General features: G+C 40.4%; 1 protein-coding gene across 2 annotated transcripts in view; it reads right to left on the bottom strand.

Moving 5' to 3' along the window:
* Positions 1 to 17,897, bottom strand: part of EMB3142 (nuclear pore complex protein (DUF3414)) — a 186,710-nt gene that overhangs the window by 155,030 nt on the left and 13,783 nt on the right. For both annotated transcript variants that reach the window (XR_015692667.1, XM_087689635.1), the window contains exon 6: positions 8,853 to 9,012. Coding sequence is in view for 1 of the 2 variants with exons in the window: in XM_087689635.1 (XP_087545761.1) it covers positions 8,853 to 9,012 (160 nt within the window). In the remaining variant the exon portion in view is untranslated. The remainder of the gene's footprint in view (positions 1 to 8,852; positions 9,013 to 17,897) is intronic.

Raw genomic sequence — 17,897 nt, 5'->3', positions numbered from 1 at the left:
AAACAAGAAAAAATAGTGGTGTGGATGTCATAGCCTTTGAGCAAGCTTTTATGGCTAGACAAAAGGGCAAAGGCAACCAAGTAAAGAGTGCTCCGCAAAGCTCTGGGACTTCAGGCACCTCATAGGGAAGTAAAAACAAGGAGGCACGCAAGCCAAAAAGGGCAAATGTCATTATTGCAAGAAGCCAAGACACTATATCACTGGGTGTAGAAAGTGCATCGCCAAGGAGGAGTCAAGAATGTCTGTTTCTGATGCTCCTTCCACTGCTATTGAGTCCGCGTCCTTTGTTGCAGACAGAGACTATTGCTTTTACGCATGCAATTATGGCACTTCTTAGGCTGATCGAGCATTTAGCTCTACTGAGGATGCAAGCACTTGGTTTTTTGACAATGGTGCTTCTAGACACATCACATCTCGCAGAGATTTATTTGCTTCTGTTAGTGCAACTCCGGTTGACAAGTCTATATAGTGTGCCAACAATGCATCGTACCCTGTTAGAGGTATTGGGGAGATTGTGCTCACAGTCATTGATGGCTCTATTCTCCGCCTACAAGATACTTTGTTTGTGGTTGGTATAAGGAAAAATCTACTCTATTTCTTCCTTTCCACGTTATGGATTACAGGTCATATTTGATGACGACAAATGCATGGTGAGAGACAAAGAACACATGACTTTGGTCTTGACTGGCACTTTATGTCATGGGTTATATGAGTTGAATGCTCTTTCAATTGATCGATCAACGTACTTGGCATCCACTCTTACTCCTGCTACGATACAGGCAAAGTTATGGCATGTTCGCATGGGGCATGTGAACTTTGGTAGCTTGATGCTTTTACAGCATACACAGATGCTAGATGGATTACCTCTTTTGGAGAGACCTCCTAAGCACTTATGCGAGGGATGTATTTTGGAAAAAATGCATCGGTTTTCGTTTTCCCGTGATGTTGCTTTTAGAGCCACAACCAGGTTACAGTTAGTGCATTCAGATGTATGTGGGCCTATGCAGACAAAGTCATTGGGAGGATGTTACTATTTTGTGACTTTTATTGATGACTTTACTCGATTCTGCTAGGTCTATTCTTTGGTAAAAAAGTTAGAAGTGTATGATGCATTCTTGGTTTTTGTTGCACTTGTTAAAAACAAATCTTGTTGTAAAATAAAGACTCTCCGTTTCTGACGGAGAGGGAGAGTATATGTCCTCTATGCTGAATTCTTTTTTGAAGCAAAAAGGGCATTGTTCATTGTTCACTACTGCTTATACTCCACAGCAAAATGAGGTTGCAGAGAGAAAGAATTGGTCACTCATGGAGATGGCCAGATGTATGCTGAAAGCAAAGAGCTTGCCACATAGTTTTTGGATGGAAGCCATTATGTATGCTTGCCATGTTTTGAACAGATGCTCCACCAAAGCATTAAAAAAAATTACACCTTTTGAGGCTTGGAACAGCCAAAAACCTTCTATTCGACACTTTCGTACCTTTAGGTGTCTTGCATATGCACACATTCCACAGGTACTCAGAAAAAAGTTGGATAACAAGATTGTCAAATGCATTTTTGTCGGATATAGTAGTGAGAGCAAAGGCTACAAACTCTATAATCTTGTCTCTAAAAAGGTGTTTATCAGTAGAGATGTACTATTTGATGAAAGATCAAAATTGTCCCTTGCTGGTTTAGACACATATCAGGCTGCATGTGATATATTTGAAGGGTTGCTGCCCATTTGATTTGGTGATTCAGCTAGAGTTTCAACAAGTGAACTTAATGTTCAGCCAACTGCTCCATTAGAAAATACAAAAAATCAGCCATTAGTTGATCTGAATAATTAGCAAAGTGCTGAAACTGAAATTCAGCAAGAGCTTATGCACAATGAGGAGGCAAGACAAATGCTGAGATGGTATTTACAGACTATGAAAGATAGTCATCTAGATGCACCCATGGCTGGTCATACTAGAAGGCAAGCTCGTATGCATGATACTGCACATACCATGGAGTTTGTTATGGAAGCAAGCACAGTTGATGATGAGGAGCCTGAACGTTTTGAGGATGCACAACAAAGTGTACATTGGATGGCAGCAATGCAAGCTGAATTGGATTCTATTATTAAGAATCAAATATGGGATTTAGTGTCTTTGCCCTTTGGAAAGAAAGCCATTGGAACAAAATGGGTCTACAAGCTGAAACGGAATGCAGATGGATCCATTGGCAAATACGAGACAAGGCTTGTAGCTAAAGGCTATGCACAGAAGAAAGACATTGACTATGAGGAGACATTTGCTCCTACCTCCCAAATGACGACCATCAGGTCTATGGTTGCTTTAACTGCCCATTATGAATGGATTGCGCATCAGTTAGATATTAAAACTGCATTTTTACATGGGGAACTTCATGAGGCAGTCTATGTACAACAGCCCATTGGTTTTGCAGTTGAGGGATCCGAACACTTGGTTTGTAAGCTGAAAAAGGCTTTATATGGTTTGAAACAAGCTCCTAGAGATTGGTATGCAAAGATAGATGCCTTTTTGCTTAGCCAAGGATTTATAAACAGCTCATCTTAGTCTACCCTTTACGTATGTAAAGAGGGAGGATCCATATTAATCATTTGTCTATATGTTGATGATCTTTTGCTTACAGGGACACATGCTGATCAGATTTCAGCATTCGAACAAAATTTGCAGCAAATTTTTGAGATGTCAAACTTGGAGTCTTTGCATTATTACTTGGGCATTCAGTTCATACATGATACTAGAGATATTGGTTTATCATAGTCAAGATACATTGGTAAAGTTCTTGAGAAGTTTGGCTTACAAGATTGCAAGCCAGTATGTACACCAATGGAACCTGGACTAAAACTGTCATTACATGATGACAATGATTTGTTTGATATATACACACATGCTCCAGCAGTTGGATGCCTTATTTACCTATGCAACACTAGGCCAGACATACAATTTGTAGTTTCAGCCCTAAGCAGATATATGCATCAGCCACGCATGTCACATTGGCAAGCTGTTAAGCGTGTCTTTCGTTACTTGCAGGATACTAGATCTCTTGGATTGCTTTATGCCAAGGGGAGACCACTGCAGTTACATGCTTATAGTGATTCTGATCGGGCCGATGGTTATGATTCACATCAATCCACTAGTGGCAATTGTTTCTTTCTCAGCTCATCTTCTATATCTTGGCTTAGCAAGAAACAATCCACTGTTGCCACATCGTCATGTGAAGCTGAATACAAGGCAGCTTTCACGACCACAGTTGAATGCATATGGATTAGACGCTTGCTAGCTGATTTAGATGTATCTATTACGGAACCTACTCCTTTGTTCATTGACAATCAGAGTGCCATTGCAGTGGCACGAAACCTAGTGTTTCATGCACGCACGAAACACATTGATATACATTATCACTTTGTCAAAGAGAGACTACGTGCAAGTGATATCAGCCTTGTCTATTGTCCTACCACTAGTAATGTGGTAGACATCTTCACCAAAGTCTTCCTCGTGAAAAATTTGAAGTGTTTCACTCCTTTGGTCTCCTTTGGTGGCGGCTGATCCTTGTACTTTTGATCTCCTTTGGTGGCGGATGATCCTTGTACTTTTGATCACTCTTCACTCCAGGGGGGTTTGTTGGATTTTCACTCACGTCTACGCTCACAAAGGAGTATCGATATAGGACATTGTGGCACTTTTTACACTCAATACGAGAGGTTTTTTATTGTTTTCTTTCGTATGTGCTTATGTCACACACTTACGGGCACTTATCGTGTTCGGGTGTGAACATCCCCCTACAACCCTAAGGTTTAAGGATTGTACTTTGTACTTTCAGATTAAACTCTTTCAGGCTATTCCATTAGATGTCGTGCTTCACTCTCCACACTGTCTACTACACTCGAAGCAAAGCTTCGATCCTCTCTCTGTCTCACAAGGACGAATTAACCTATACGTCCCCTAGCTTCTCCAGCAAAGGGTGCTTTATCTTCATTATTCATCATGATTCTCAACACCATATGAAGGCCACATCAAGTTCCTCTTCCTCCTTCGGCAATGATATTCATTGTTAAGAGGCGATTCTTACCCTTCACTCAATACCTACAGGTTTCAACACTTGTCTTCAACATCAACCTCCCTTCCCTATATACTTACCCTATGCGTTGCATGATCATCATCATCTTTGTAAAAGGGTGCTCACTGCTTGGGCAAGTGAACAATTTCGCCCCATGAGTGACATTGTCCAAGTAGCACCTTGTTGCATACACATTATTATCATGTAGCATTACTATTTGCATCTCATTGTGCAAAACAACTCTAAATGAATCTTGAGTTGTCTCCACTGGCAATTCTTTTACCACCATTCCTCCATACCTCTATAGCACTTTTTTTCCTTTGTTACTAACACCTTAGACAAGTGGTTAGGATAGTAATATGTTTCCTAATGTTGGATTTGACTATCCCTTTCTTTTCCCATGGGCACAATTACTCTGTCACAAAAAACAAAGTTCAAAGTGGTTTAATATCACCTTTGCAAGTCCTTGTAGGCCATCTTGGCAACCGACGAGCACCCTTTGTCCAATGCATTGGCCTCTTTGGGATGGCCCTTTGGACTCCCAAGATAAGATAACCACCCCCTCTATAGTTGTGGTAGGTTCTTGGGTAGCCAACGTACACCCATTGAATGAGGCTCTTGCTACTTAAGGGTGGGATATCTCAACATAAAACATCGGGTGAGCTATCATTGCAATCCCTTTTTGGTTCCGATTTTGGGCCCAAGAGGGCGTATTAAGCTAGCAAAGATGCATTACACCTTAAATCTTCATTAGCTCATTAAAACAACCCCAAAACTCAAAAATTATCAAAGTTTCTATGTCCCATTAAGAAAACACCCAAACTTTGGAAGGATCCAAATGATAAATAGGAGGCTGCCTAGCCCACTTGTTCCATTCCTATTTTGCATATTTCAGCCATCAGCTCTTCTCTCCAAGCAGTCAGCCATCTCTTTACCAACTGCTGCCACGCCTTCCAGATCAGCCAGCAACCTATATACGGCTGTCACCTACTGCCACATCAATTGGCAACCTGTTCCTAGTGCCTAGACTGCTGAGTTTTCAGGTGCTGCAGGCACCCTCTTCTCCAAATGCTCGTGTCAGTACCAGCCTGCATTTACAGCATGCAGGCTGCCCTGCATCAAATTCACCTCCAATCAATTGTCACCTAGATCTTTGCTTCTATGTGTGACCGGTTGCGCTTCTCTTCAGGCAGTACATTGCTGCATTTACCAATTTGAGCCCTCGAGATAGCTGCATTTCGGTTTCCAACCTGTTGCCATTTTCAGCACCATTTCAGCTCCAACTAGTGGTTACAGCCCTTGGGAACCATCTCCAGTGGACATCCCTCTCTAACTACTCCCTAAACCTGCTCCCACAAGAGTCACCAGTTGTTGAACAGCTCTACCTTTGAGCATCTTGTACACCCTTTCATTGATTTACAGCATTTATTCATCTACTTCAAAGGTACCTTCCTTCTCTATTTGTGTTTTTGCTTTATGCATCTTGCGTTTTGCATTTTTGTCTGAGTTATTGTGTTTTACTCATGTTTGTATATTTTTTGTTTTCTCTGCACCAGAGCAAATCTTCATAGTCTTCTAATTTCACACTACAAGGCCCTTTAGCATATCCTAATTTTTAGGATGTATCCACACCTAGTGCCCCATGTGACCAAATGGTTAGTGGTCAATGGCCAATGCCACATGTGCCCGTGCAAGATGTCCCGTCCAAGGATGTAACATGTTGTCTTCTCCAAGAGCCTGCCCCAACTACACTTGCTCTAAGAGTTGTTATCCCTACCACTCCAAATATATGTATCTGGTCCAAGACATGCTGCTATACTGCTTTCCTATAGCACTTGGCATCTATGTTGTCACCCTCGCTCCTGGACATTTGCATCGGTTGCTGTGTTGTCAACCTTGCTCCCAAGCATTTGCATTGGTTGCTAGGTTGCCATCCAAGAATCCTCTTCTGCTGCATCTCTACTCCAAAAGCTATCGCCCCTATCACCTACAGTTGCATATGCAGCCTGCTCTCTTCTCTCCTCAAGAACTATTGTGCTTAGAATTCAATCCAGCCATCATTGTTGCCTTAGATTCACACATCACCATCAGCATCGACCATTTCTTCAGAAAGTGCATCTCCGCCATGGCAACCAGCTATTGAGGATGGTCACCCCTCAAGAGCATACCAGCTGCATACAACTAGCAATTCAACCTCTTCATCTTAACCAAGCCAAGCAGCATCCACCACTTGGCATAAAGTAAGCTCAAGAGAAAATTGGGTGACATAGAAATCTCAACCTGGGAGACAAGATAGTAGAACTTTTTGATAAACAACCACTTCCACATAAGCTGAGAGGAAATGTGGATGTTCAAATTCCATGGTAAGTGGACGAGGAATACAAAAGGGCCAATCTGAAAAGAGTTCAACATGAGAGCATGTAAGTAATATTTGGAAAAGGTTACCAAAAACAAGTTGGACCTTTCTAATCTCGTTTTGGAGGATGAAAACATTTCTTAAGTGAGAGTGTCATGTCAATGAATACGACATGACAGGGAGACACCATTGAGAGTTGTGACTGCAGTCCCTATATTATTAATTATATACGTGTAGGGTCCATGAGGCATGACCATGCATGTACACCATGTACACATGAGGCACAACTATAAACATGGGCTAAGGCCAAAGTTTGGTCCAAGTAATGTTTGTGAACAAGGGATCAGGCCAAGGAAGTGGGTGATGTGGCATGCACACACCAAACTTACTAATGTTTAGGTAACGAATCATAAATGCAAGGCTGGGTTGAGAATCACAACAGCTCTCTTCTCGTCTCTCGTTAATCTATCTTTCTTGCTGCCTGCTACAACCTAATTTTCTATCAGGCCAGCAAGCTCGTGTGTTGTCTATCACATACAAGGCATGAGACATAGAAGAGGTACAAAGTGGCAGAACCAAGAAAATATCCTAAACCCTAAAGTGCACAGAGCTTAAAATGTCCACCAAAAACTCACGTGGTGACAGGGCTCATGCACAAGAGATGACCATGCAGTATATATCATTGCCAAAGATTCACTGTCCCATGTAGAAGAAAAGTGGACCTCTAGGATAGTTTTTGGTTATAGCTGAGCAGATCAGAGTGTTTAACTAATCATCAGCTGCAATCATGGAAAGTTGTTCTCCCCTATAGTGTTCTCGACCAGGCAGCCTCCTAGACTACTGCTTATACAACCCTGAATTAGGCCTCAGGCCTCTACAAAAGAAACAGTATTGGTATGCTACTACTTATTGCTGCAAGCATGGCACCATACTCAGATGAAATGAAACCTTGTGGTAGATCAAGGGTCAATGTTGCCTGCCTAATCTCAATCTACCTTCTTGTTGAAGAATTCACCTCACCTCTCATCACAACATTATGTATAATCTAGTGCCTTGCATATAGCAAAGAGCCTTAAGTACAAACTGACCGTACATTAATGAATGGTCTTGCACTGAGCCATGGCCCATGCCAATGGCTGAAAGTAGCTCTGCATTGAGATAAATAACCTGAAGAATATTTAGGCCAAGGAACAGATCAGGGAGTGACAGTCCTCTTTGCTTGGCAACTCCTTCAGGTGAGCTCCCCCAATGTAACTCTTTGTAATAATCAACTAGTGGACATATGGAGAAGGTTGAGATTGAGAAAACAGCACCTAATTTGCTGATGCCAAGCATAGGGCATCCTTCCACATGCCATAAAGAGCCTACCACAAGCAACAAAAATCGACGGCAGCTCGAGATAGGCCTACTCCTTAAAGACCCCATTTATAAAGGCTAACTTCATATCATCTCACATCAGTGACTGGGAGCCAAGGGCAATAACAATCCTAAAAATAGTCATTTGTAGTATCAATCCACGCGTGTCAACATAGTCAAACACAGGATTCTCAACAAGTCCCTTGGCAACATTGACACCCAAAAAGCAACTCTGAAGTTTGATTCCTCTCACTTCGATTGCATGCCTTGACATCATTTGACCTATGCTAAAGTCCCATAAATAAAAGAAGGTTATTGCAGTGCTCCTTGCTGTCTCTTCAGGCCACCACACCTAGGCTCAAGGAAAGAGTAAACACACAATCCTTTTTATTTCCAAGAAGTTTGGATTTTTAGGTCCTTTGGTAGCTATCAATTTCAAAATTGAATTACTTGGTATTGAGATGAAGCTTGTAAGATTTCCCCATCTAGTAGGGTCTTCCATAATCATAAGGTTTAGGAAGGTATTGGAGCTAAGAGAATTAGCCGCGGCCCACAACATTTTCCTTGCCAAGGCAATACTGTATCTCAAAGCCAAATTCATGTAGGACATCTATCCACCTTCTTTGCCTCGTATTAAGTTCTTGTTGGGTAAAGATCCATTTAAAGCTTTTATGGTCGGTGATGAGGGTGAATCTTTGTGAAGTAACTCCATTGCATCCCTCCCCTTTGACACATCAACCACCTTTGGCCGTGGCCCACCTGCTACTAGCTCTTGTAGCAGGTGGTGGAGGTGGTGATGGATAGGTGGCCCCTATAGAGCACAAGCAAAGACGACAGCCTTGGAAAACCTTTACCCCAAGAAAAGCCAAACATTCTCTAAGAAAGGAAAGGAATCCTGCAAACGGACCATTACTTTGAAATGCAGAAGCAAGAGAACTAGGACTGGCTACAATAACTTATCAGCTCATTAGAGTTTGCATTGAAATGTATTGCCTGTTTACAACAAACAAGGTGGACAACCAGCTATATCAAATCACAGCAATTTGTCAATAGAAGTAGATTTGTAGGTCAACTTACCCATACGTACGATCAAACATGAGAAAACCAAGCATTGGCAGAGGCTTAGGCATTCTCTCAAAGATACACTCTCTCTTTTGACAAGTGCCCCTCTAGAATCTAGTACATATTGCTCCACTCCAGAACCACCAAATCCAGCTGGCTCTTCACGATTCAAATCCTGCACTCCGAGCTTACAAAGTTATTTCTCCATAGCAGGCTTGAAAACATAAGTTTCAAAACCATACTACCAGTAAACATAAAACCTCTTTCTTAATTCACACTGGTGCATGTTAATCAGGCAATCCAGTTATGTTTGTTTTGATTGACATCCATCACTTCATAAAGAGCACTGAAAATTCCTAGTTTAAAATGCCATCAGAAACCGTGTTCCTACTACGATGAGAGACTGAATGTTGCTCATCAAGACAAACCTGCAACCAGTGAAGGACAAGCAGGACTAACACATGTTGTACACGAGAACCATAAAATATTACCGTGATAATTGTTATTAATATTGCCAAACTGCAAGAAGACATACATCCACTAAAAGGACCTAATGCAAGTTACAATCAAAAAATCCTACATAATTCAGCTCAATGTTCCAATTACATAGCAGCAACACAAATGGGGAAGGAATCATTATGGGTACTTGAAGCTCTTACACTTCAACTTCATTATTCTTCAAAGTGAAGAGGTGAATGAGCAGCTGTAAAGAGGAACTAGAAGAGGCCATACATAAATTTAGACAGGCACCTAAGTATTTACACACAGCCACCATGATATGTGCAGAAAATGCCAACTGAATTTGCTGGGAAGCGTGTCACAAGCATAAAGGCAACCTAATAGCCAAAAAGACAATGGATTAGGGCCTACATGTAAAGACAATTGGCATTGCAAAAGGCACCTCCTATTGGGCAGATAGCAAGATCTTGTGCCAGATGTTATGAGGTGACTAAACCAACACCCGCATTGGCCTCTCTTCACTATAACTAATGTAACAATGCAAATAATCAGCTTAAAAGAACAAGGGTTTTACAATCTTAACAATTTATTCACGCACCCTACATGCCTGCTCCATGTCAGCTCAAATTTGATGAACTTGATAGTGTCTTTGTTACATCTTTGGACATCCAAATGGGCACTAGTAGCATAGTTCATAGCAATCATTAAAGTGAACTAGTGCAAATGCACTAGGAACACTTCAGGGTTAGGGCAATCGAGTCCTATTTATGCAAGGCCCTATTGCACATCATTGTGTGATCAACACTCTTGGACTCTTGGCCCGTAGGCCAACCTGTCTACACACTAGGACAAGTGGGTTGGTGATATGGGACGCCAACTTTTGGGACATGGTCATGGCCCAGTTGCTACTAGCTCCAAAGGAAAAGATTGCTCTGAATATAACCAGCCCTTGCATGTTGTCGAGGTGGATCAATAAGGGTGTTGAATTGATGGCAAAAGATAAGAATCCGATCGAGGGGATGGGTAAGAATGATAGCTGACTAGAATAATGGATATGTACAGAGTGAGTGGCAGCCTATAAATAGGCATGACCACAAGAACAGGCCAACCTGATGTAACCAAGAGAGTGGTTCCTAAAATTGGCACCCCAGATGACAGAAGATGCTACCCAACTGCCACATTGTTGGGGATAAAGGCACATGTGCCTAACCACCCGTCTATTCATTACACTGACAGTACCTACATACCTTTACACTGCAAGTGGCGGACGCTCATCGCTGTCACTTTATTCATTTTTCTTTTAGTGACATTTGAATAAGAGAAGGCTGGTCACACATTGTGACTATTGGAGTTCCCACACTTGGTGTGTGTCTCTCTTGCTCTCTTGCTCCATCTACCATAGCTTTTACTTTGCTCTTGCTTCCGCTTGTGTGCCTCCACTCAGACTCTACCTTTCAACTGGTATTAGAACCAACCATTCGAGAAGCTTCTTCATCCTTTGCTTCACCCCAGGTTTAAAGCTTCAACTCAAGGTTTCATGGCAGCCATTGTTTTTCTCTCTCGAGGTATACATTGAGTCTTTCCTTCTTCCGGATTGTTCCAGCTTGCTCCGCGCTTGTTGAGGAGCTTCCCAAGGCTTAGCTTATTTTGAGTGGATACAAAGCATGCTGTAGAAATCAAGGACAACTATGACAACTTGACAACACTAACGTATTCTAGCCAGAACTTTTGCATACAGTATTAGATTTAGGCATTCTAAAGCTAGAAACGAAGAGTGCGACGAGATCTACAAATCTGAATACTCATAGAGTTGATTCTATGCAATTTTATGTTCTTTATTTCACACAAAACAATATTATTTTCGTCTAGACAACAAACAACAAATTCCATAATGCATGTTTAATGCTTCGAGGATGCTATTTTGGTGCTTGGATAGTATGGTTATGCTTTAGGGACTGATTTGAGTTTAAAATAGCCTAGATTTCATTGTCATTTCAGTGCTATAACAACAAGGCAACAAGTATTAATAAAAAGCTAATGCCTAATGCTCATTGATGCTTTAAGAGATACTTAGTGGATGTACCACTACTTCAATTGTTATGTATACTTCCCGATATGCTATGACATGCTTTTAAGTTGAGATTTAAGCTCCCTTACATTGATATTGGCTGTGGTTACATGCCTTGGTTACTTCAATGGCTTATGCAATTACCGATTATCCATTGGGTTTTATGCTCCCGGCTTATGCTTCATGTATCTTGGATACTCGGATGTCATTCACATGATATTTTGAGCTTTGCTTGCTCATTTGGTATTCGACTTTTGCTTCAATGGGAGCTACTCAACTTTATGTACTAAGCCACATTGGCACTTGAATGTACTACAAAGCATTTGGTTTATGCAATTGAGCTTGAGCTTATCACGGTGAGACAGTGGGACTCATTGTGGCATGTACATGCTCTCTTGATATTTATTAGATTAGATGCAATTACCCTATCGTGGACTGATGTATGTCAGGGTATTGTCAGTGGTGTTCATATACTTCTAGCTTATATATCGAGCTTTTACTCAATGGATTATGTATCTAGTAGTTCTCTTCATTTATCCTTAAGACCTACTCTATGCATGACGTCTATATCTATTGCATGTATGGTTTCTATGCCGGTTGTTCCTGGCTTCTTCCTTCTTGGTTGCTCATAATTGATTGTTGGCATATTACTGCAGTTGATTACAACAGCCTATTATTTCAATTTTATGCATTCTATTTGAAGGGGGTCACCTCGACTTAACAATCTTTTGCTTATAGTTTGTGAACAGCTCATTACTTTGGCAATATCTCCTATCTCCCACTTGATTTAGCAATGGTTTTGGGGCTGATTTGCAAGATATTACAGCAGCCCATCTTGCCCCTCTATGCACTTACTTGAACTCATTATGGCTAGTGGTTCTCATGACAGTGCTATCTTAAATATTGAGAAACTAGATGGGACCAATTATAGCTATTGGGAGACCTAGATATCAAGTTTTGGTGCAGAAATTACAAGTTAAACCACTCAAAAATGGGGATACCAACCTCGAAAACATTAGGGCTGAGAATTGGGATAAACTGGATGAGCAATACAAATCCATAATCATTTTATCACTCTCTAAGCAAATTCACTACAATGTTGTATATGGAAATTAGACTATATATGAGCTTTAAACACAGATTAAGAATCCTTATGACAAGTAGAGTCTTGCCTCTTAGATGTATTGGCTGAAACAATTTATGGATCTTCGCATAAAGGAAGGGACTTCTATGTCTGCACACTTATATGAGTTTCACTCTATCATCAATCATTTAGCTTCGCAAGAGATTGAGTTCCAAGGATGGGCTAAAATTGCAGGATGTTGAGAGTGCCCTCTTAACAAAAGAGGTGAATAGAAAGAATGTGGATGCTTCCCATATGTCATGCATTGACTGTGAAAGGCCAACAGGATAAAAATGGTTGTGGTAGAGACTCTAACAAGTCTCAATCTAGGATACATGGACAGTCTCGTAGTAAGTCCCGTGGCAATAAGTCCACTCTTACTTGTCATTATTATGGGACAGCAAATCATATTCAGCAACAGTGCCATAAAATACACGAAAACAAACGCAAGGAAAAGGAAAAGAGTAAAGTGCAAGACAAGAATGACACTCGCAGCATTGTGCCTAGCAAGTCTTGTGTCAAGACTGAGGAGATTAATGTGGTGCAACCTAATGTATCTAATGATCTTATCTTGGTAGCTTCTTCTTTAGATACTTCACAATTGATTGATACTTTGTCAAGATATACTCGGTGTTGGTTGATAGATTCAAGGACTCCCCTCATAGAGGGTGGTTTCACTCCTATCGCAGAATGATTGGATCTATCCATTTGGGTAATGACCTGGCATTGGAGATAGTTAGTATTGGTGATGTTCAACAGTGTTTTGGTTCAAGCAACATGTTCACTATTCATAATGTACATCACGTACCGCCTCTCACAAAGAGCCTTATCTCTATTGGCACCTTGGATGATGCAGGTTATGTTATCTCTTTTGGTGATTCCTCATGGAAGATACCCCGTGGAAATCATATTATCGTATGTGGTACTAAGGTACCCTCTATCCTTTGCTTGTATCTGGGTCAATTCACCATGTTTTGGCTAGGGCTACAATTCCACATGTATCTCTTTGATATCGTCGCCTTGGGCACATGTCTCTTACTAGTTTGCAGTATCTTCTATCCCTAGACTATAAGTGTTTTGAGTCATGTGATCATTGTTTATATGGCAAACAGACACGTAGTACACATAAAAAGTCTGGCATGAAACACACGGGTGAACCTTTGGCTCTTGTAATTCGGATGTGATCATTGTTTATATGGCAAGCAAAAATGTAGTACGCATAAAAAGTCTGGCATAAAGTGCATGGGTGAACCTTTGGCTCTTGTTCATTCGGATGTATGTGGTCCCATGCCCTGTCAGTCACATTCATTGATGATTGCTCACATAAGGTTTAGGCTTACCCTATTAAGCAAAAATCGGATGTCTTATCTACCTTTCAACGTTGGCTTGTCTTGTTGAGAACCAATTTGAGTATAGACTGCTAAAATGCCTAAGGTCAAATAATAGATAAATATATCTCAAAAGCTTTGGAGCAATTTTGCGATGAGCTGGGTATTAAGCATCAGTTGACCGCCCCCTACACCCCTCCCAGAATGGTATTGGCGAACGCATGAACGGGACGATTCAAGAGCGAGTCCATAATATGCTTAGCCAGACAAGCTTATCACAACACTTTTGGGCTAAGGCAATCACTACTACCATACATTTGATTAACCGGTCCCCTTGCATTGCTATTGATTTCCAAGTTGTAGAGGAGATATGAACTGGGAAACCTCCATCTTATGTTCATTTGCACGTCTTTGGTTGTGAGGCATTCTATCATGTTTCCAAGGACAAGCACAAGAAGTTGGATCCTACGTCCATGAAATGCATATTTCTTGATCATGGAGATGCAAGTGAGATGGGCTATCACCTATGGGATCCACATGCTTGCAAGGTTATCTGCAACCATTATGTTATTTCCACTAGGAAAAGATACATAAGCAACCTGAGCAGGTGGTTGAGGTACACAAGGTAATCTTTCAAGAGAAGCCTCTTGCTCCCGTATAGCCAACTAGACAACCTGCAATAGCTCATACTCCAATAGCCCGGGCCCCACCTATTGTGCAAAATCAGTGTGACTTGAGACGCTCTACTAGAGCCAAACATCAACCTAAGCGCTTTATGTCTTCCATGGATTATGTTATGGTAGCAAATGTATGTAAGGCTCTCTTATAAGGAGGCCATACATAGGGCTATACAATACAAACTAACCATATGTGAAATTCGGTCCCTTTGCCTAATGGAAAACGTACTTTGCCATGCAAATAGGTGTACAAGTTCAAGAGTACCCCTAGATGCTCCAAGACAGCTTATAAGACTAGACTGGTTGCAAAGGATTTTAAGCAAAAGCATGGTATTGACTTCAATGAAGTCTTCTCTCCTGTCATCGAGATGACTACTCTACACTTGGTTTTGGCTTTGGTTGCATAGCTCGATCTAGACCTCTATCAGATAGATGTCAAGACAGCTTTCTTACTTACATGCAAACTTGCGTGATAAGATTTATATGCAACAACCTAAGGGCTTTGAAAAAAAAACAAAGAATACCTAGTATACAAGTTAAAAAAGAGCCTTTATGGCCTTAAGCAAGCACCTAAGGGATGATACCACAAGTTCGACGCTTTCATGCATTCACAAGGATATACCCATAGTAATATGGATCCATATTTATACACAAAGAAGGCATGTGATGACAACCTTATGATTTTGGTACTCAATGTGGATAATATGCTAATTGCTAGGAGTGCTCATGATGAGCTAGATGCCTTGAAAGGTCAACTCAAGAAGAGCTTTGAGATTAAGCACACGAGACAAGCCTAGCATATTCTTGGGATGTGCATCATGTGTGATTGCTCTAAGAGATTCCTTTACTTGTCACAGAAAAAGTACATCCAAAAGGTCCTTAAGCGGTTTCATATGCAAGATATTAAACCTATTGAATGTCCTTTATCTTCTCATGTGAGGATTAGTCAAACCAATTGTCCACAACCTGATGAGCAGAAGACTAAGATGGCCATGATCCCTTATGCATCCACAATGGGCAGTTTGATGTGTACCATGATAGCTACTCATCCTGACATAGCATTTGCAATGGAAGTTGTGGTGCACTATATGGCTACACTTGGGAAGCATCATTGAGATGTTGTGAAGAATATCATGAGATATCTTAAGGGCACTGCAAATATGTGCATATGTTATGGTAGCCAGGATACAAGAGTCGTGGGGTACACTAACTCTAATTATAAAGGATATGCAAACAATGGAAAGTCCATCTTTGGCTATGTCTTCATCTTGTTGGAGGTGCTATTTCTCGAATGTCCAAGGTACAGAAATGCATGACCCTATCTACTACAGAGACAGAGTATGTTGCAACAACTAAGACTTGCAAGGAGGCTCTCTCATTAGACCATATCATCCCAAACCTTGATATTACTGATATGGTCCTTACATTGCATTCAAATTCTCTGGCTACCATTCAATTGACTTAGAATCTGGTCTTCAATGTGAAGACAAAGCATATTAAGGTGTGCTATCACTTCATCACGGAGATAGCAAAGGACAAGCCTATTAAGCTTGTTAAGATCTCGACTGATGAGAATCCTATACATCTGTTCATTAAAAGTTTCTCAACAGAACGTTTTGCCTTCTCTTAGGAAGATGATGAGCATAGGATGAGATGACATCTATTCCCCATCCTGTTGTAATTTATGTACATTTATACTTTGCCATTTTTTTCTTCTCTCCTCACTAGAGACACATTCGTCTTAAAGTGAAAGATTGTTGGACACACGTACATGTGCCTAGCCATCCGTGTATTCATTACACTAACAGTATCTACACACCTATACACTGTAAGTGACGAGCGTCCATAATTGTCACTTTATTCATTATTCTTTTAGTGACATTTGAATAAGGAAAGGTCAGTCATACATTGTGATTGTTGGAGTTTCCACATACGGTGTGTCTCTCTCTTGCTCTCTTGCTCCATCTGCCATAGCTCTTGCTTTGCTCTTACTTCCGCTTCTATGCCTCCACTCACGCTCTATCTTTCATACATGACTAAATATACAATGCACTCCACTACATAACTGTGTGCACTATACACAAGGCCGAGAAACCCTAATTACTATTTAATGTGTCTAAATTGGAGAAATTTGACACACAAGATAAAACTGGTAAACTATGATAATGACGACAAAGCTTCCTGTAAGTACGGTGAAGAATGTAAGAATGATGACACTTTGAACTTAAATATCTCGATCAATTATCACTATGAAAAATTAAAAGAGAGAAAAAAATAAAAATTGATACCACGTTGAGAGAAGAACCAACCCCTGCCCCTTTTCAAGAATTTATTGAAACAAAACCACGAGCATCAAGTGCCTAAACCATATACAAAAGGACTGATTTGTTGCAATTCTAAAAACTAGAGTTTTAAAACTCTAATTTCTGCAAACTTTGAGCAAAAAGTTAATTTTCTTTTTTAGTACTTGAATTAGATCAAGCTAAGTAGAACATGTTTCTTGGATGAGAGATAGATAACAGAGTACAAAGCATACGGCTGAAATTTCAATACGAGAGCTTGTTTCAAATGAAAAGAGAGACCTCCAATATATAGGTGTAAAACTGGCGTGCTCAAAAGTAAAAAATAGAGGCTACAAATTACGAGCGCTTGCTGAAAATAACAAGTGTAGAAACACTTGTCTTTTCAAAATGACACATGTCCTTTTTTAAATGCCACATGTCACTTTTCTAGATAAAGAAGCTTCTAAATCTTTTACTCTAATATCTCTCAAATGGTTAAGAATTTCAGATAGGTACTGAAGACAAAATTGTTCCTTGCGAAATTCCAAAGTCTTTGACGCAAACCGAATTTCCATTTAAGCAACTTCCAAAAATAGTAATCTCCTAAATTTTAGGAGTTGCCAAATTTAGCTTTTAGAGAGCTTCATTATATAGATACACTAATTCATGTTTTGTTTCTTCGATCATGAGCATCTGGTTTCACTTTCTGAAACCACTCAGTATATAGGCTTCTAGTCAATGTGACTATCTGAGTGTAAAAGTCTTAGTTATCTGAGCTTTTTGGTCAATCTGACCACTCGACTAAAACTTTTAATTTCTCTTGGGCATCTAATCAATGATGACCCAAGTATAATTATAGGACGTTCTGGCCATGGGCCACACTTAAATAAAAAGATGAGAAAAGAGATGAAGACCAAAATATTCTCTTGCTGGTTTCTTCTTCTTTTTTTCATGCACAATACAATGTTTTCTAGGAAAAGAAGAATAAGTTGTTGTGCATTGCGTCTTTCTTTGCAAAGTATCCAAAGGACATGGTTTTGGTTTTGTTACACTTTCAATGTCCTCATCTGACTCGAACCGAGGCTCACAAACATGAAATATACACAATACAAGACATAGAATA

The sequence above is a fragment of the Lygodium microphyllum genome, chromosome 12, assembly GCF_053477565.2.
Source record: "Lygodium microphyllum isolate KBCC chromosome 12, Lygodium_microphyllum_v1.1.10, whole genome shotgun sequence".
In the NCBI taxonomy this organism is placed as follows: domain Eukaryota; kingdom Viridiplantae; phylum Streptophyta; class Polypodiopsida; order Schizaeales; family Lygodiaceae; genus Lygodium; species Lygodium microphyllum.
The sequence above is the reverse complement of the archived record's forward strand: the minus strand, read 5'-3'. Positions and strand labels throughout refer to the sequence as shown.